This window comes from Mixophyes fleayi, chromosome 6 (genome assembly GCF_038048845.1).
Source record: "Mixophyes fleayi isolate aMixFle1 chromosome 6, aMixFle1.hap1, whole genome shotgun sequence".
NCBI classification, from domain to species: Eukaryota; Metazoa; Chordata; class Amphibia; order Anura; family Limnodynastidae; genus Mixophyes; species Mixophyes fleayi.
The window spans coordinates 40,709,927-40,730,624 of NC_134407.1; the positions used below are offsets into that span (position 1 = coordinate 40,709,927).

Here is a 20,698-nt window from a genome sequence, read left to right on the forward strand (position 1 = left end):
TATTGATGCAGGAGCTGATGCAGTACACAGGCCCCTTAGGAATCAGCCAGAAGGGCCATGACTGTAACAGAGAGCCTGCTACGGATCCCGCTGTGTTTTAGTGTGGTCATACAAGTTAGGCAAGATAGGGTTTTGTAACAGTTAAGTGGCTGTAAATAGGTCAGGTAAGGTGAAAATAGCGCAAGAGCACATGTTGGGCAGGGGCAGGCCAATAGATACAAGTGATTGGCATGCTCACCTCCCACATCTTATCAAAAGATCACACAGTAAGCAGCCCCACCCAGGCTATTGTTATGCAAATATATGTTGCAATGTAAATTTGTTGTTATAGCTCTTAATTAGGGATGAGCGCGCTCGGATTTCTGAAATCCGAGCCCACCCGAACGTTGCGGATCCGAGTCGGATCCGAGACAGATCCGGGTATTGGCGCCAAATTCAAAAGTGAAACTGAGGCTCTGACTCATAATCCCGTTGTCGGATCTCGCGATACTCGGATCCTATAAATTCCCCGCTAGTCGCCGCCATCTTCACTCGGGCATTGATCAGGGTAGAGGGAGGGTGTGTTAGGTGGTCCTCTGTGCTGTTTAGTTCTGTGCTGTTTAGTTCTGTGCTGTTTAGTTCTGTGCTGTTTAGTTCTGTGCTGTTTAGTTCTGTGCTGTTTAGTGCTGTGCTGTGCTGTGCTGTGCTGTGCTGTGCTGTGCTGTGCTGTGCTGTGCTGTGCTGTGCTGTGTTCTGCAGTATCAGTCCAGTGGTGCTGTGTGCTGTGCTCTGACCTTCTGAGGTCAGTGGTGCTGCTGGGTCCTGTGCTGTGTCCTGTTCAGTCCAGTGGTGCTGTGTCCTGTGCTCTGTGCTTCTAAGGGCATAGTTATTTCCCCAATATTCCCCTGTGTTTAAAAAAATAAAAAAATTTATTTTTTATAAAATACCAAAAACTACTTTAATATTTTTTAATTACCACAAAATTTTCACAACCAATCCTGCAGTATAAGCCCATTGGTACTGCAATATTACCAAGTTCACACATTCAGCAGTAAAAGTCCAGTGGTACTGCAATATTACAAAGTTTACACATTCTGCAGTATCAGTCCAGTGGTGCTGTGTCCTGTGCTCTGTCCTGCTGAGTTCCGTAGTGCTGCTGGGTCCTGTGCCGTGTCCTGTTCAGTCCAGTGGTGCTGTGTCCTGTGCTCTGTGCTTCTAAGGGCATAGTTATTTCCCCATTATTCCCAAGTTTGTAAAAAATAAAAAAAAAGTAAAAAAAAATAAAAAATTAAAAAAAAAAAAAAATATATAATAATTATAACCAAATTTGCAAAACCAATCCAGCATTATAAGTCCATTGGTACTGCAATATTACCAAGTTCACACATTCAGCAGTAAAAGTCCAGTGGTACTGCAATATTACAAAGTTTACACATTCTGCAGTATCAGTCCAGTGGTGCTGTGTCCTGTGCTCTGTCCTGCTGAGTTCCGTAGTGCTGCTGGGTCCTGTGCCGTGTCCTGTTCAGTCCAGTGGTGCTGTGTCCTGTGCTCTGTGCTTCTAAGGGCATAGTTATTTCCCCATTATTCCCAAGTTTGTAAAAAATAAAAAAAAAGTAAAAAAAAATAAAAATTTAAAAATAAAATAAAATATATAATAATTATAACCAAATTTGCAAAACCAATCCAGCATTATAAGTCCATTGGTACTGCAATATTACCAAGTTCACACATTCTGCAGTATCTTGTGCTACATATAATGGAGAGCAAAAATTTGGAGGATAAAGTAGGGAAAGATCAAGACCCACTTCCTCCTAATGCTGAAGCTGCTGCCACTAGTCATGACATAGACGATGAAATGCCATCAACGTCGTCTGGCAAGCACGATGCCCAATCTCCTAGTACAGGGCATGTAAAATCCAAAAAGCCCAAGTTCTCAAAAAACAGCAAAAAAAGAAACTTAAAATCATCTGAGGAGAAACGTAAAGTTGGCAATATGCCAATTACGACAAGTAGTGGCAAGGAACGGCTTAGGCCCTGTCCCGTGTTCATGACTAGTGGTCCAACTTCACCCAAGGATCAAAGCCCTCCTCCCCCCCCTACAAAAAATTTAAGAGAGTTATGCTGTCAGCAACAACAACAAAACAGCAAAGAACTCTGCCTTCTAAACAGATGACATCACAAATCCCCAAGGCGAGTCCAAGGGTGTTGTTGGTTGTGAACCCTGACCTTCCCATCACTGTACGGGAAGAGGTGACTCCATCCAGCATTTGCAGCACGCCCTCTGCATATGCTGGAAGGATCACCCACAGTCCAGTTACAGATTTGGCTAATGAAGGTGTGAATGTTGTGCACTGGGAGGAGGATATTGATGTAGCTGGCGCTGAGGAGGATGTTGATGATTATGATGCAGACAGATACCAAATTGCATTTCTCAATTTCTATTTATATTCTAGATTATATAACGGCTGAAAAGTTTTCTGTTTTACTCCTAGTGGAGAGGGGATCTGATGCAGACAGATACCAAACTGCCTTTGTCCATTTCTTTGTATATTTGAATTGCTAGTTCTACAGTCTATGCAGGCTGCTTTATTTATATTCAACTACAAGTGTAGGGCGGGGGGGGGGGGGGGGGCATAGATAGCCACCAAAGTAACGTGGTCCATTTAATTTCACTTTCTAGCTCCACAGTCTGTGCAGCCTGCTTTTTTTTATCTTCAAAGTATTTATATTTACAAGCCTTGCAATCTAAATTAACTAGAGGTAGTGACGTGGTAGAACTCCAAAAGGCAGTTTGGAAGCCCCTGTACAAACTGGCTCTATTTTTTAACTGAGTTGTCCCCCCTCCAGTGTGTACTCGGAAAGAGTTTTTAGTGCAGCGGGGAACCTGGTCAGTGAGCGGCGAAGGAGGTTGCTTCCTCACAACGTTGAAAAAATGATGTTTATAAAAATGAATAATCAATTCCTCAATGAAGTACAGCACTGCCCTCCAGACAGTACAGAGGGACTGTGGTTGTGGAGTCCAGCGGGGACGAATTGATAATGTGTGAGGAGGAGGAAGTACACACTGTAGGGGGAGAGGAATCAGAGGTTGAGGATAAGGACGACATCTTTCCTCAGTAGAGCCTGTTTAGTTTGTACAGGGAGAGATGAATTGTTTTATTGGTGTGGGGGCCCAAACAAACCAATCATTTCAGCCACAGTTGTTTGGTAGGCCCTGTCGCTGAAATGATTGGTTTGTTAAAGTGTGCATGTCCTATTTCAACAACATAAGGGTGGGTGGGAGGGCCCAAGGACAATTCCATCTTGCACCTTTTTTTTTGGCATTATGTGACCATTCAACAGTCGTTTGCCATGTTCAAAAAGTAAAAGAAAATGCCAACAAATTCAATAAATTAAATCAAAAGTTAAATGCCCTGTCATTATTTAAAACAAGAGGTTTTGACGTGCTAGAATTAGTGTAGTGTTAAGATGTTATAAACACTACACTTGGAAATTGGAGGAGGTAATGTGGCCCCGGTATCAAATTGGGTACCGGGGCCACCCCACTATGCAGTCCAGATACTTGTTTGGTGGAATTCCGACACGTGGAGGGTTTTTAAATTATATTGTGGCCTCGGTACCAAATTGTGTACCGGGGCCACCACACTACGCAGTCAAGATACTTGTTTGGTGGAATTCAGACCAGTTGAGGGTTTTATTATTATATTGTGTGGACCACTCTATCTATACCACACTACAACTCTATACCACTCTATTTCCTACTTTAATTCTATTTAATTCTATTTCCTACTTTAATTCTATTACTAATTAATTACCATAAAGAGGAACAAAAAAAACCAATTTTACCAAAAGTATAATATGACTTAGACTTACAAACACTACACTTGAAAGATCGTGCCTTTAAATGAAAAAGTCAGTCTTCATTGCACGACTATGTGCAAGTGCAACAGGGACATTTTTTTGGGTTTACAAAGTCAAACAATAACACTACGACCCTGTCTGTCTGGGGTCTGTCAATGACGAATTGTCTGGAGCATGTTTTGAGGAGGTATTGTGGCCCCGGTATCAAATTGGGTACCGGGGCCACCCCACTATGCAGTCCAGATACTTGTTTGGTGGAATTCCGACACGTGGAGGGTTTTTAAATTATATTGTGGCCTCGGTACCAAATTGTGTACCGGGGCCACCACACTACGCAGTCAAGATACTTGTTTGGTGGAATTCAGACCAGTTGAGGGTTTTATTATTATATTGTGTGGACCACTCTATCTATACCACACTACAACTCTATACCACTCTATTTCCTACTTTAATTCTATTTAATTCTATTTCCTACTTTAATTCTATTACTAATTAATTACCATAAAGAGGAACAAAAAAAACCAATTTTACCAAAAGTATAATATGACTTAGACTTACAAACACTACACTTGAAAGATCGTGCCTTTAAATGAAAAAGTCAGTCTTCATTGCACGACTATGTGCAAGTGCAACAGGGACATTTTTTTGGATTTACAAAGTCAAACAATAACACTACGACCCTGTCTGTCTGGGGTCTGTCAATGACGAATTGTCTGGAGCATGTTTTGAGGAGGTATTGTGGCCCCGGTATCAAATTGGGTACCGGGGCCACCCCACTATGCAGTCCAGATACTTGTTTGGTGGAATTCCGACACGTGGAGGGTTTTTAAATTATATTGTGGCCTCGGTACCAAATTGTGTACCGGGGCCACCACACTACGCAGTCAAGATACTTGTTTGGTGGAATTCAGACCAGTTGAGGGTTTTATTATTATATTGTGTGGACCACTCTATCTATACCACACTACAACTCTATACCACTCTATTTCCTACTTTAATTCTATTTAATTCTATTTCCTACTTTAATTCTATTACTAATTAATTACCATAAAGAGGAACAAAAAAAACCAATTTTACCAAAAGTATAATATGACTTAGACTTACAAACACTACACTTGAAAGATCGTGCCTTTAAATGAAAAAGTCAGTCTTCATTGCACGACTATGTGCAAGTGCAACAGGGACATTTTTTTGGGTTTACAAAGTCAAACAATAACACTACGACCCTGTCTGTCTGGGGTCTGTCAATGACGAATTGTCTGGAGCATGTTTTGAGGAGGTATTGTGGCCCCGGTATCAAATTGGGTACCGGGGCCACCCCACTATGCAGTCCAGATACTTGTTTGGTGGAATTCCGACACGTGGAGGGTTTTTAAATTATATTGTGGCCTCGGTACCAAATTGTGTACCGGGGCCACCACACTACGCAGTCAAGATACTTGTTTGGTGGAATTCAGACCAGTTGAGGGTTTTATTATTATATTGTGTGGACCACTCTATCTATACCACACTACAACTCTATACCACTCTATTTCCTACTTTAATTCTATTTAATTCTATTTCCTACTTTAATTCTATTACTAATTAATTAACATAAAGAGGAACAAAAAAAACCAATTTTACCAAAAGTATAATATGACTTAGACTTACAAACACTACACTTGAAAGATCGTGCCTTTAAATGAAAAAGTAAGTCTTCATTGCACGACTATGTGCAACAGGGACAGTTTTTTTCTTTACAAAGTCAACTAATAACACTTGGACCCTGTCTGTCTTTAACATACTTAATGGGATCTCAATGACGAATTGTCTGTAGCATGTTTGGAGGAGGTATTGTGGCCCCGGTATCAAGTTGGGTACCGGGGCCACCCCACTACGCAGTCCAGATACTTGTTTGGTGGAATTCTGACACGTGGAGGGTGTATTTATTTTATTGTGGCCCCGGTATCAAGTTGGGTACCGGGGCCACCCCACTACGCAGTCCAGATACTTGTTTGGTGGAATTCTGACACGTGGAGGGTGTATTTATTTTATTGTGGCCCCGGTATCAAGTTGGGTACCGGGGCCACCCCACTACGCAGTCCAGATACTTGTTTGGTGGAATTCTGACACGTGGAGGGTGTATTTATTTTATTGTGGCCCCGGTATCAAGTTGGGTACCGGGGCCACCCCACTACGCAGTCCAGATACTTGTTTGGTGGAATTCTGACACGTGGAGGGTGTATTTATTTTATTGTGGCCCCGGTATCAAGTTGGGTACCGGGGCCACCCCACTACGCAGTCCAGATACTTGTTTGGTGGAATTCTGACACGTGGAGGGTTTTTTAATTATATTGTGGCCTCGGTACCAAATTGTGTACCGGGGCCACCACACTACGCAGTCAAGATAGATAGATGCGTATCATAGATAAAGTACATTCAGTGGTGTGGGGCAAATTGAAAAATATTCAAAATGCACTGACATTATCAAAAACAAGAGGTTGTCACACGCTAAAACTCCAACATGTATATGATGGAGAGGATGGAGGAGCAGCCGTATGTGTAGTGTAATGCAGACCTGTTGAAGGTTTTTTATATATTTTATTGTGGTGCCCAGTGCCCACTCCTCTACGCAGTCCAGGTACATTTATTGGTGCGATTCATAAAAGTTCAGGGTTTTTAATATATTGTGGTGACCCACTCCTCTACGCAGTCCAGGTACATTTATTGGTGCGAATCAAACAAGTTGATGGTTTTCTTATTATATATATTGTGGTGACCCACTCCTCTACGCAGTCCAGGTACATTTATTGGTGCGATTCATAAAAGTTCAGGGTTTTTAAGATATTGTGGTGACCCACTCCTCTACGCAGTCCAGGTACATTTATTGGTGCGATTCATAAAAGTTCAGGGTTTTTAATATATTGTGGTGACCCACTCCTCTACGCAGTCCAGGTACATTTATTGGTGCGATTCATAAAAGTTCAGGGTTTTTAATATATTGTGGTGACCCACTCCTCTACGCAGTCCAGGTACATTTATTGGTGCGATTCATAAAAGTTCAGGGTTTTTAATATATTGTGGTGACCCACTCCTCTACGCAGTCCAGGTACATTTATTGGTGCGATTCATAAAAGTTCAGGGTTTTTAATATATTGTGGTGACCCACTCCTCTACGCAGTCCAGGTACAATTATTGGTGCGAATCATAAAAGTTCAGGGTTTTTAATATATATTGTGGTGACCCACTCCTCTACGCAGTCCAGAAAGATACCTTGTTGCAACGTTTTGGACTAATAACTATATTGTGAGGTGTTCAGAATACACTGTAAATTAGTGGAAATGCTTGTTATTGAATGTTATTGAGGTTAATAATAGCCTAGGAGTGAAAATAAGCCCAAAAACTTGATTTTTAAACTTTTTATGTTTTTTTCAAAAAAAATCCGAATCCAATACCTTAAATCCGAACCGAGACCTTTCGTCAAGTGTTTTGCGAGACAAATCCGAACCTCAAAAATAACGAAAATCCGGATCCAAAACACAAAACACGAGACCTCAAAAGTCGCCGGTGCACATCCCTACTCTTAATATATGTAGCTCTTAAAAAAATTATATATATATATACATAAACACACACACACACACACACACACACACACACACACACACACACACACACACACACACACACACACATACTGCATTTGCAAAATAAAGAAAGAGAAGGAGAAAGTAGGAAGGAAAGAACTGACAAGTAGTTTTGCATAACAAAAGATTAGAGAATTGTTAAATTGATGTTTGTCACAGCCTGTGTTGCGGTTCAGGGAAGGGGGTTTATTGGTTGTCCCTGGTTGAAGTGGGGCTGTACAGATAGATATATATGTATGAATATTTGGGGAAACAATGTCAGTCCTGGAGGCGTTCTCGGCCCACTGTTTGGGTTATTATTATACCCGGTTTTACTGTGTCACCAGGATAGGAGGAGTTGGCTGGTTGATGGGCGCTGTTAATGAGACCCTTGGATTGTGGATTATTCTACATGGTATATGTGGTCGCCCTGATGGGCAATGGGTCGCTCTGTTGCACCGCTCCTCTTAAACGTTGAAATCTGAGTTTTTAAATAAAGGCTGTGGCTATTATCTCTCCACTGCTTGGCATCATGAGTGATGGTTTTCAGATTGCTGGACGGAAAGACAGATATTATCCCAATCCAAGATGAAGGGATTTATTTTGAAGTCAGACAACCTGTGGCTTTCTGCTGTAGTGCTATGATTTTATACAATTTTGCATTGCTATGTGTAAATGCAAACATATGTCTGCGGACTTTTATATTCTAACCACCATAAAGCATTTATTTTGGGACTACTAGGTCCAAATTAAAACATACATGTATTAAGATCCCAAACAGTCAGCAGATCCGGAGGCCCCTGAGAAGACACCCGTAGAGTACTCACAGCCAGGGCCGGATTAAGTGAATGGAGGCCCCTGGGCTAAGGGCGCCTCCATTCACCCGTGAGGCCCCCAATGTAAGCCACCCGCTGCCCCCCCCCCGTACCCCGTGAGGGCCCCTCCCCAAGCGCTTACCTGTCACTGTAGTGCTCCGTTCACGGCGCGCTGTAAGCTCCTTACTGAGGAGATCTCGAGTTCACTCGCGAGATCTCCTCAGTAAGCAGATTACTGAGCGCCGGGGACGGAGGACTACAGTGACAGTACTCAGCAGCATCGATCGGGCTGGGGGCGCCCCCGCCCCCGGACCGATCAATAATGCTGCTGACGACTTTGAAGGGCCCCCTGGATGCCTGAGGCCCCTGGGCTATAGCCCAGTTAGACCTCGGGTTAATCCGGCCCTGCTCACAGCAGGTGAGCTGCCAGCAGACACACACCATTGAGTAGGCAGCACATGTATTCTAGACTATGGAACTATACGCTTATATGCTGTTTTCTTGCACATTGCAAGGGACAGCATAAGCTTTATGTTCCTCTATAGGACTTATAAGATCTGTATATAAGACACAAGTGGGAGGAAAAAATACAGGCAGATTTAAGACCAAAAAAGTTGGAAAAGTCGTTGTCCTGACCAGATGTTTTGCTGCCATACTTAATGTTACTACATAACCAATCCTCCGTATCAAAGGGGATTTCCGCCCTTATACAAATTTAGAGTATTTGATGCACAAGCAAAGTAGTAAATTTTGTTTTAAAAAAGTGTCAACTTAAACACATGGTGTACTACTGTAGCCAATTAAATGCACTCCTCAGTAGGTGTGGTTAAAGGTCCGGTGATGTTGGTCAGTACTATGCCAACCTATGGTCCTTTCTACCTCTTCTATGGCTAAACACAACAAGTGATTTAATACATTACAGTGTAACACAATTTAATACATTAATGTGAACAGTGCACATTATTTCTATATTGAATTTATTTCACCGTTGGGCTTCCATTATCTTTGGCTGCCACTCTGTATGTATAAGGTAGTAATTATATTATACACAATGTTCTTTTTGTCAATGAATGTGTTCGCTTTCTTTGCACAGTCTGAATTACCTGTTTTGTGAGTGACACGGTGGCACAGCGGTTACTATTGCTCTCTCAATGGGCTGGCACTATGGCTTCCATTACATTTGTAGCTCGTATGTCTTCCCTGTGTTTCTGTGGGTGTTCTCCAGGTGCTCCGGTTTACTCCCACAGCCCAAAAACATACTGATAGGTTAATGGTTTTTTGTATAGTATTTAGACTGCAAGCTCCACTGGGATAGGGACTGATGTGAATGATTAACAGCAATCTCTAACGCACTGTAAAATAATAACTCGATACATAAAGGTTAATGAAGTTATGATTTCTTTGCTTCTTCTTTAATTTACTGCCATACTCTCCAGAACATACATTTCTGGCTATGTTTTCCTAACCAAGTGCCTAGTTTATATTTAGCCATTTATTTACATATAACACAATATATCAATTTTTTTTTAATTCTAGGTCGACAGGAGGTCATCTTCACCCCGGAGCCCATCTAAGGTAGGACACAGAGCAACTGCAATACAATTTTTATTTTTACAGGCAATTTTTTTTTCTTGAAAGCCTGGGGGGTTGGTTTCTTCACCCTAGTGGGTAAAAGTGAAAGCACAAAAAGTGCACAGGGGTGCGGCACCTTGAGGCCCTCCTTTAAAGAGGAAGGGTCCCTCTATCCCTGAGTCCTAGAGCAATAAGGTCCCTTAAGGGGCACACGATTTCAGAATCCTATTTTGCAATAAGGCTAGATGGGGTCCCTTTTGCCCTGGGTTCTATTGAAACCAGGGCATCGAATCTTATGCTCCCCCAAAAAGAGGGAACATCAGGAGGTTCAGGGAGTGGAGAAATAAATTAGTTATATGGTAACAAGTAAGCCTTCCAGCTGCCAATATTAAGCTTGCCCTCCCCCTTAATGTGTTCCATTCCCTAATCTGTCACAGTGAGTATGACCAGTGCCCATGTGATTTTCAGACACCCCTGGGTTGCTACTCTGGGGGCACTTTGTCCCAGGCTTTCTGGCAGCCAGCCTTTTGGCTAGAGGACCAAGGTAGCCTGTCCTTTATGGAGGGTAGTTAAAAAGTAGTTAAAGTTTGCCTATATTTTAAAAGACTGGAATTTCCAGAGTAAATTTATACCATATATGTGTAGCACCAACAACATGTTTGACCGGCTCAGCCCTCGGACACAAAATCATTTGCATGCAGAATGTTCATGAAAATTCCACCATATGAAAAGCACAAAATGTCAGTCCAAAAACTGTACTGTTCTTCCACAAACCCGTATAACTATGTACGCTAGAGGAATGAAGAGCTATGTATAAACTGATACATGAAAACCTGGCAGCTGCAGAAACTGATGACGTAAGAGATATGTCCTTGGCCAGCTGGAAACGGTGCTGCTAGGACATCACATACGTCCCTGGCATTAAAAAAGTTAAAGGACGTGTTACTCATTTTTATTTTATTTATTATTTTATTACATTTGTATTCACCATTTTACTGAAGGTTGTTTGTAATATTGATGTATGCTTTCTGGTGTGTTATGATTGAAAAACATGTATCTTCACCAGCAGTGCTGCAATATTGTTGGAATGAAGTTATATATAATAATATTAATAACAATTAACAAAATAGTGGTTCTGGCTGCCTTCGTATTCTATTGTAATGGATAGGGAAGGGAGGGGTATAGAAATGAACATTGTTCCTTATTTGGTCCTGTTGGCCAACCATGGATACTTCATTCTTATTGCATACAGTATAAGTACAGGTACTAGGGGAGGACGGTGGCTAAGTGGTTAGCACTTCTGCCTCACAGCACTGGGGTCATGAGTTCAATTCCCGACCATGGCCTTATGTGTGGGGAGTTTGTATGTTCTCCCCGTGTTTGTGCTCCGGTTTCCTCCCACACTCCAAAAACATACTGGTAGGTTAATTGGCTGCTATCAAAAAAATTACCCTAATCTCTCTCTCTCTCTCTCTCTCTCTCTCTCTCTCTCTTTGTATGTATGTGTATGTTAGGGAATTTAGACTGTAAGCTCCAATGGGGCAGGGGCTGATGTGAATGAGTTCTCTGTACAGCGCTGCGGAATCAGTGGTGCTATATAAATAAATAGTAATGATGATGATACTAGGAATTGCACCCAGCGTACCGTACACAAAAAGCCATGGTATTTTACAGTGGATCAGTATTAGAAATAGGGGCAAACTGGTAACATACTTCTGCTGACCTTTGAATGCTAGTTCAACACAACTTACTTTTCACAGTGATAAAAAAAACACAAAATAAAATACAAGGGAATTATATTGCATTGAATTTAGCCATTGTAAAAGTGTATACATGCATTATGAACAGAATACTCAAAATTGGCCTAGTTTGAAATCAAAGCCATAGAGGGCGCCTCATTCTTTGGAAAACACATATAACCTGGGTACTGTTGATGTTCACCCTTAGAATCAGCATTTTCCTTAGAGCTTGATAAACTCACCAGTACTCAGTTGCCACCAGGGCTCATACACAAAGGTGTAGATGTTTAGTATTTGGGTAAAAGTAGACTGAATAGAAATAGGCAATTGCAAAGTCAAGCAGGACAAGGTCAGAAGTAGAATGGACTCTACAGTATAAAATCAGCAGGCAGACTTATGGTCAAATTTAGGGGGTGAATAAACAATGGTCCCAAGGCACAGGTGAGCAACAAGTATCCAAATGAGAAGTAAAACTCCCTAGAAAGAAATTATTCTATAACAGGCAGGTAAACAATACCAGCCCGGCCCCTATATAGATGGCTGTTGTTAGATAAGGTCTACGTTACGTCTTGATACAGATGCATGCTGCAGTCCATACACGACCACTTAGGAGCAGCGCTAGGTGAGACAGCTATATATTAGTGAGGGCATGTGTGCCAACAAAGGTGGCAACAAGGTAAGATCATTACAGAAAACATAGTACTAATTATTCATCCTCATAGATCTGTTTCTCAACTCCAGAACACCCAACAGTTCTTGTTTTCAGGCTTTCTTTTTATAAGGACACGAGGGATAACCCAGCCAAAAAGATTAACTCACCTATACATGATTAAGGAAATCCTAAAAACATGACCTGTTAGGGACAATTGATTGCTGGAGTTGAGAAACTCCGTGTCAGGCGCCGTCCCCTCACTGTCCGTACGTGTTGGGGACGGGTGCCTGTCTCTGATGCCGAGTCGCAGGACGCACTTCCAGTTTTCGCTGCGCGCACGCGCAGTGGGTCCGGTGGGTGCTAAGCAACGGGACACTTCTCTCCCCTGTATGTCGGCGATCAAGTGCATCTGACCGCCAAAATCACATTCATCTAATCAGGGGCCACATTATGGTACTTTACGCACCTCCATCCACTATTCTGGTGCCAGAGTATTGGTTTCACCAGCTCCAGCGTTCCTGTCTCCAGTTTAATTGTTCCTGTTGCTTGCTACCTTGGTCCTGACCTCTGGCTTGTTCCTGACTACCCTCTTGTCCTGCGATTTGGTATTATCTGCTATCTGCATCCTGACCTTCAGCTCACCTCTGACCTTTCCCTTGGATGTTCCCTGTGTACTACACTATCATTTGGTATCTGACCCGAACTGCACGACCATCCATGTTCTCTACCCGCTGCTCAGATAACTAACTGGGAGAACCGGAACCTGCGCACCTTATGCAGCCAAGCCCATACCTCCTTGCGGGGCTCCCTGGTGAAAACCGGAGGTGCGTTAGACTCCACGCCTCCTTGCTTATTTGCGCTAATATCAATCAGTGGCACCCTCAGAAGTCATTATTGTGACACCCTGATGTAAAACATGTGAAGTACACAGTTGATCGCTCCTAGATTAAAGGGGAACCATTCATGTACCTATTTTCATAACCCCCCTCCCCCCCCCCCCCCCCCTCCATGCCCTCACAGGTTAAAAATTCAGCCATTGCTGACAGCGGAGGGATAAAGGAGCTGATTTAAAGAACAGGAGGTATCCAAAGATAATTACCACAATGCAAAGCTGGAACTTTTAAATGTCATGTAAATGATTTGAGACCTAATTATGTTCTGATTGTATAATGTCATATATCTTAGTAAAACAAAATCATCTGCTCATTTTGTCTACGAAACGCATTGACATTTATTATACAGCCATAATTCATACTATAATATACCTTTTCATTATAGACATACATTAGAGGGCCATTTGCTTGTATTGGTTCATCAGTAGCAAATATACCTGCATTTACATGGTGAACTGACATTTCAAATGAAGATGGGATTCGCAAATAAGCCACAAGCCTTAGCTATTCTATTAAATGTTGTGATGTAGACTCCTGTTACATGTAGCTATGATACAGCATCAGAAGTGAAATAGCTGTGACATAGGCAGCATTGTAAGGCTGGATGCAGAGCTGATAATGTGGCATGAGAAACTGTATATCGCCAAGAACTGTAAACCAGGGCACCTGCAGCCGAATGTCACATCAGTAATTGGCTATAGTAATTGCAAATTAGTCTGACAGATGTGTCTGGTCCCATGAAGCTCCTGAGTAAGCCAAGCAGTTCATGTGGTCCTTGTTGTACCTGTAAAGAAGCTGGTGAGCAGCTTATTGCTACGTGCTGTGATTGTGCTCCCTGACCTACAACAGTCTGTGTTTCTAATTACGGATTTCTGATCATGTATCAGAATTTAGCAATGCCTTAAGAAAATATTATATTGTTCTATTGATGGTGCTTCACTGGCCATACTAATAATGGAGTACTCCAGCCTATTTCTTCCCCTGAATCTCCATGTTTCATCTAGTGGAGCTATAGAGGTCCTATTCCCAGATCCCTGTTAGTTTAGGAGATACAACGCTTGTGCCTATGCTGTCATGTTTCTCCAGACATAGCAGCTGAAGTTCAAATCAGATTAGGAAGTCATTGATGGACAGCCTGATATAATTCAAAGGCTGCATCTCTCCAACCTTCCAATGTGTGGTTCAAGAATTAAAAAAAAAGTCCAGCCTTGGCCCACCTACTTCAACCATTCTAAAATTCCCCTGCCAAGCACTTCACTTACTTCAAAATTCCACCACATGCCACTCAGACCTCACAATTGCTTCAAAATGTCTTCAGACACCACATGCCACAAAATGCACCCTCATGCACTCAGATCCCCCACCCCAAGCGAACAGATCCCACATGTGCTCCAAAAATGTCTCACATGTTACTCAACATGCCAGACCTCACAACATGCCCATCAGACCTGCCCAACATGCCCCCCAAACCTCCCCACTTGGCCTTAAACCTCCCCTACATGATCATCTGACCTCTCCAACATGCTCCCCAAGCCTCCCCACTTGGCCTTAAACCTCCCATACATACCCATCAGATCTGCCCAAGATGCCCCGCAAACCTCCCAGCTTGGCTTTAAACCTCCCCTACATGCCCATCTGACCTCCCCAACATACTCCCCAAACCTCCCAGCTTGGCCTTAAACCTCCCCTACATGCCCATCTGACCCGCCACATGCTCATCAGACCTGTACTCCCAGGAGAATGACCTTTTCTCCTGGGAGACCAGGAGACCTACCTGGAATTCGGGTTTCCCAGACACTCTGGGAGTGTGGACAAATATGAGTTACAACCCTGCCTACTATAATGTGAAGGGTCTGAAATAGTATACTATTTGACAGGTGTCTGATAACATATATATATACATAGGAAAGTGAGAGTATTATGTAAAAAGGAGGTCTTGCCTCTTTCTAAATCCATAGTGGCAGGGTCCATGTTTCTTATGAAATGACCTGAAAACCTGCTGCCACTGTATATTTCCTATCATATCTCATTATATAAAATGCCCCTGAAGCTACAACTGGGCTGTCAGCCCAGGAAAGTAAAGTAAAATTTACCTAAACATACTAAAAAATCAAATATTTTGGAGCAAATGATTAGAATAATGCACTTGAAATTTCTGACATAGTAGTTCAATGTGGTGACCAAAGACGGATTCATTGGAATGCTTTGTGCTGCCTTCATTTACAGCTATACACATATTGGGTCAGTGTCAGAGTGTAATGTAAGCGTAAGCATGCAAACATATACAAAAACCTTTTATCTGATATGTTTCAAACTCAGTTGCTATGAAGCATCATTTAAACTTGAATAACTAAGCTAATACAGCAGAAATAACTTCCAAAAAATATATATTTTTTCTATCTTTGCTCCAATGCGCGCTGCAAATCATAATCTATGGCCGGGTGATACTATTAAAGTCTCAATAAGCATCTGCAAATCTCTAATTACAAGCGGTCCTCTAGTTTGGGTGTTTGTCATCAGCAACCGCTACTTACGCCTGCCCCTGACAACCTGCAAATTAAACTGCTTTTTCAGCTGTATCTGTGACAACGTTTCAGTCTGAATCCGTACAACATTGCTCAAACACACCCTTATTGTACAGTGCCTATGTCTGTCCAGCAATACCCCAAACACCATACCAGCAGTGCCAGTCACGTTTACATTACATCAGAGAAAACACTTGCTGTCTTCAAATATTTAGCAACCAAATACAAATGTGAGACAATCCTTGTTATATAGTTCCTCTTACGTGGAAATAGATGCACTAAATTACACCTTATTAGCTTCCACTCACATATGTATATATTTAATATTCAGTATAACCATACACAATACACATTTATACTACCTTTATCAGAGCACTGGTAACAGAAATGTCCCCTTCTGACTGGCTGAAGATTATCTATTAAATCATGTATATGTGGGTTCTATTTGAGATCCTACAAATAACCTTTTGGTTTAGTGTACATCAAAGATTGGAAATGTCCTAAGGAAAAAAGTGGTAGAGAGCGTAAAGCACATAGCATTTTAAAGGTCCACTAAAGACAAGCCAATATTTATTTGTGTAGGTAATCCTGTAGTTGCCTACTCTCCTGGAATTTCCGGGAGGCTCCTGAATTTCAGGGAGTCCTCCCGGAAGAATAAGCAACCTCCCGGACGCGATGGAGGCTGGGCTTAATAACACGAATTTGCATAATTAAGCCCTGCCCCCTATGAAATGCCACAACGTTTGGCATTACCTAGCAGGGGCGGAGCCTCTGGCTCAGTGCAGGGCATTTTTCGGGGTCTGTTATCATGAATTCAGTTTTGTATTTACTGGTCCTTTATGAGGAAGATTGCATTCTGGTAGTTTACAACTACAAACAGTAAAGATGACCACAGTATCATTACTATTTAGTTCCTGACCAATCACATCGTCCAAACTATAGGAAATTGCTTAAGAACTTCTGTAGGGAAACAAATGAAAAAAATCATGTTTTTGACAAAAAAATCTTCATGTTGTTTTTAAGGCACTTTTTACATAACCAGCAGTTAACCTGCCTCTGTGGCAGTCTATAGCAGGTACTTTGAAGTACTGCAGTTTGGCCTTAAATGTACCTGTACTCACTCACTAAAGAAATATTATGTAAATGGTTATGTAAATAGATCAGCATAGCCAGGACCATGTGTTACTGTCTGTTTCTCTGTATGTCAACAGGAACACAGGAAGTATTCTACAAACTTTAACGTTTCATATTGAGTTTCAGTCTGTCTTGCAGAATTTCATCATGCAATGTAAATACTGAATATTGTAACATAGAATGAACTTGCAGTAAGCGTATCATGTTTCAGCTTCTGAAATAATGCAATTAAAAATACCAATGAAACAAAACACATTGGGAGCTACTGAATACATCGCATAGTGACAGCAGACCAATCATTACAATTTTCGTGGCTGTGGTGAAAGTGTTGTATTGCTTCTCTCCAGTGTACTACTGAGAAAGTAAAGCTCGGGCTGGTATTAACGTCAGATTTATAATAATAATACAATTTATTGTGTGCAACCTAATTTGCAATATATATCATAATATATCTTATTGTTAATATTCATGTTGTTTATTTGGGAATTGCTAAAAAAAATACTGTATAAATGATATGGACTATTTAACCTTTAAAATGGCTGGTGGACATGTTAGGAAAGAAGATCCGTGAAGAGTATGCTGATTCATTGCAAACCGTTAAGGGCTAGGTACACACTGGAGAATTTTCCGACCAACGTGTTATCTCAAACGATTGTACCTACGACTGAAGGTCCGATCAGTCTGGTGAATAATGCATACACACTGACATGGATTAACTCATACTTGCCAACTCTCCCGGATGTCCAGGAGACTCTTGAATTCCGGATAGGTCTCCTATACTCCTGGGAGAGTAGGGCAGCCTCCCGCATCTGCCCACTTCCTAGTGGAGTGGGCAGAATTAGAGCCAAAATGACACGATTATCAGGAAATCGCAGCATTTTGGCCCCACCCCCTCTGTAAAATTACGCGTTTGTGTCATTACTTCGCGGGAGAGGGGCCCGCACGCCCACCTCCTCCCGGCATCTCATGGAAGACAACTCCCTGAAGTTTGAAGTATGGATTTGCTCTTACACCTCCAATATGGTACAGCCATTTGAGAGGTTTTTTTTATACACTTTTTCCTCTAGTAAAAAAATTTGGCTTTTTTTTTTTTATTTTAAAGAAACTCTCCTTTCGAATGGAATGTGTTTTCGCTAAAAGGTGTCACTCTTGCACCTAATGAAAGTTTTCATATTTCAAGTGAAGTTCAAGTAAAAAGCAGATTGAAACATGCAAAGGAAGAGTTAGTGACACCATCAGTTAAGGATTTATTCCTTTTTTTATTATAAATATACACAGTGATTAGCAGAGCACAATATTTTGGGGCTCATATTGCCATTCTTCAGGTGCATAAAACACTGTTGGCGTACCAAAACCATTCAAATAAAAGCAGCCCCCCAGATCAAGTCATAGGTTAATTACCAAACTGTAAACAATGCTCTTTAAATACATCTAAAAATATAACGGCAGCAATATATGTAGTTGAAATATACAGTTAGCAACAAAATAACGTGACAGAACAGAGTTGTATCAGCAGTACAGTAACAAATGGGGGTTATGGTTTCAGGTTTATATTATGTATTCTGATTTTGTTCTTATGTTCGTTTAGGCGTACTTTAATGGATTACCCATGTTTTATCTCAAATAAAAAGCCTTTTACTGGGATTTTCAAGTGCTTACTCAGATGACACTCAGGCGTATATTTACTAAACTGTGGGATTGAAAAAGTGGAGATGTTGCCTATAGCAACCAATCAGATTCTAGTTATCATTTATTTAGTACATTCTACAAAATGACAGCTAGAATCTGATTGGTTGCTATAGGCAACATCTCCACTTATTCAAACCTACAGTTTAGTAAATATACCCCTCAGAATCTCTGCTAATGATACTGTAATTACGTAAGATAAACATAGAAAGGTGGGAAATTTTTTTCCTGGACCTTTATTTCTCCTTATATGTACATGGATATAGTGGTCACCTATATGTTTACCTCTATAACAGGATAATAGAGGTACGTTCCTTGTGATGGATGCTAAAGCTGAATGAGTTTGTATATCTGTATCAGATATGGACACATTGACAAATTTAGAGATTTTTTGAAAATATTTCATTCATTTTTTTTTCACTTTATATGTACAGTAGAAGATACTTCCTATGCACATGTTTAATATTTTCTGATTTATTTTTTTGTTCAAGAAGTTTAGGGTCATATCTCCTGGCTCTAAATATATTATTATGTCTGTTAAATTGGGGCTTATTCATCAATCTGCAGCAATAAGGATGATTTTTATCATCATCCAGAAATCCCTCATCTCTGCAATTTATCAAGAAAATATCTCTGGAGTGATATCCAGCAATACTCACCTGCCCGCAGGTGTTAAATAGGGATTAAACCACAATACTTATTGAATAGGCTTCACCATGAGGAGGTATGGGAAATCTCTCACTGGCATAGGGTTACCGCTGGCCATAGCAATGCTATTGCTGGCAGTAACCCTTTCCTGTATAGTCCTATAAAAATGTCCTAAAATGTGCTTTTTTTCCCTTTTTGCCCTTTCAGTCAGTGGCGGAACTACCGGCGTGCAGCAGGTGGAAAGCACCGAGGCCTATGGAGATAATGGGGCCGGCTGCCGCCACAACGCCGGCCACATCATGTTTTTAATATTTTTTTTTATTTATTTTATTTTTTTTAAAAAAAAAAAAAAATTTTTTATTTTTTTTTACTTGGTGGCAAGTCTTTGTCACCGGGCAAGGGCTGGGGCGGGGTGGAGAACATTACAATGAAATTAATTAGTGGTCAGTGGAGAGCAACAAGCAGCCAATGGCGAGGCTGCCTGTTGCTGTATGGGGTCCAAGAACACCGTGTGCTTAGACAGGAAGTATTCACTTCCTGTCTGTTCGATCTAAGCAGTGAGGAGTGAAGCCGGCCACAGCAAGGTAAGTGAGGGGGACCTTAATGGGAGGGGGGGGTGTATTGAGAGAGATGGAGAGGGGCAGAGTGAGAGAGACATAGAGAGGGGCAGAGTGAGAGAGACATGGATTGGGCAGAATGAGAGAGACATGGAGAGGGGCAGAATGAGAGAGACATGGAGAGGGTCACAGTAAGATATAGAAGGGGTCACAGTGTGGTACAGAAGGGGCACAAGACATAATTGAAATTGAAGTTTTGTTATGGGAAGGATTGTTCATAGTTTATATGTTCTATATTTAGATTTCCTATACTTGAAATTTGAAGTCAGCAAAATAAAAATACGTGGTGGTCGAGTACTGATGGGAAATCCTTCCCTTACCTTGTCCTCCAGACACGAGTCAGGTTCTTTTCTGTTCGGATATCCGGTGGTCAGGAGATAAATACTTCAATGAAAGGGACAAGGATTGGTCAAACAACTTGGGTTTACTGAGAATGCGGTAAGGATAGTTTTGGTAAGACACCGCGCCACTGACCCCTTCAGCTCAATAGTAATGACAAAATAATGCGTCTGATCAGCATAGAGCACAATAGCATTTAACATATAGCATACACCTGGTGAGTATAAGGCACAATCGTGATAACATCTTCAATGCACATTGTCTAATGAGGCACACTGGTAATCACAGTTACTACTTTCAACTTAACAATATCTGACTGGTGATGATGCAAGAACCATCAATAATAACCCATCAAGACTTTTACGGTCACTACCGCGCCCACTAGAGGGCTCCTTCTTATTCAGGTGTTTGGGGTACCGTGCTATTCCCTCTGGGTTAACTTGAATCGCAGCGGTACCACTAACGCTGAATATCACACCTTCAATATCAATAAATCAACTCTTAGGTAAATCACATAACATTAACATCATCTAAAACATTTGGTGCACCAATATTATCCCCGGTAACGTTACCATATTTTACACTCAGTCCTGGGCTCACCTGTGCACAGGAATTTGGTAGTGTTCCAATGTC

General features: G+C 41.4%; 1 protein-coding gene across 1 annotated transcript in view; it reads left to right on the top strand.

Annotated features, from left to right (window-relative positions):
- The window catches only part of ANK3 (ankyrin 3), a 517,804-nt gene that overhangs the window by 75,483 nt on the left and 421,623 nt on the right, over nt 1-20,698 (top strand). The window contains exon 2 of the mRNA XM_075216346.1: nt 9,797-9,835. Within this exon, the coding sequence (XP_075072447.1) occupies nt 9,797-9,835 (39 nt within the window). The remainder of the gene's footprint in view (nt 1-9,796; nt 9,836-20,698) is intronic.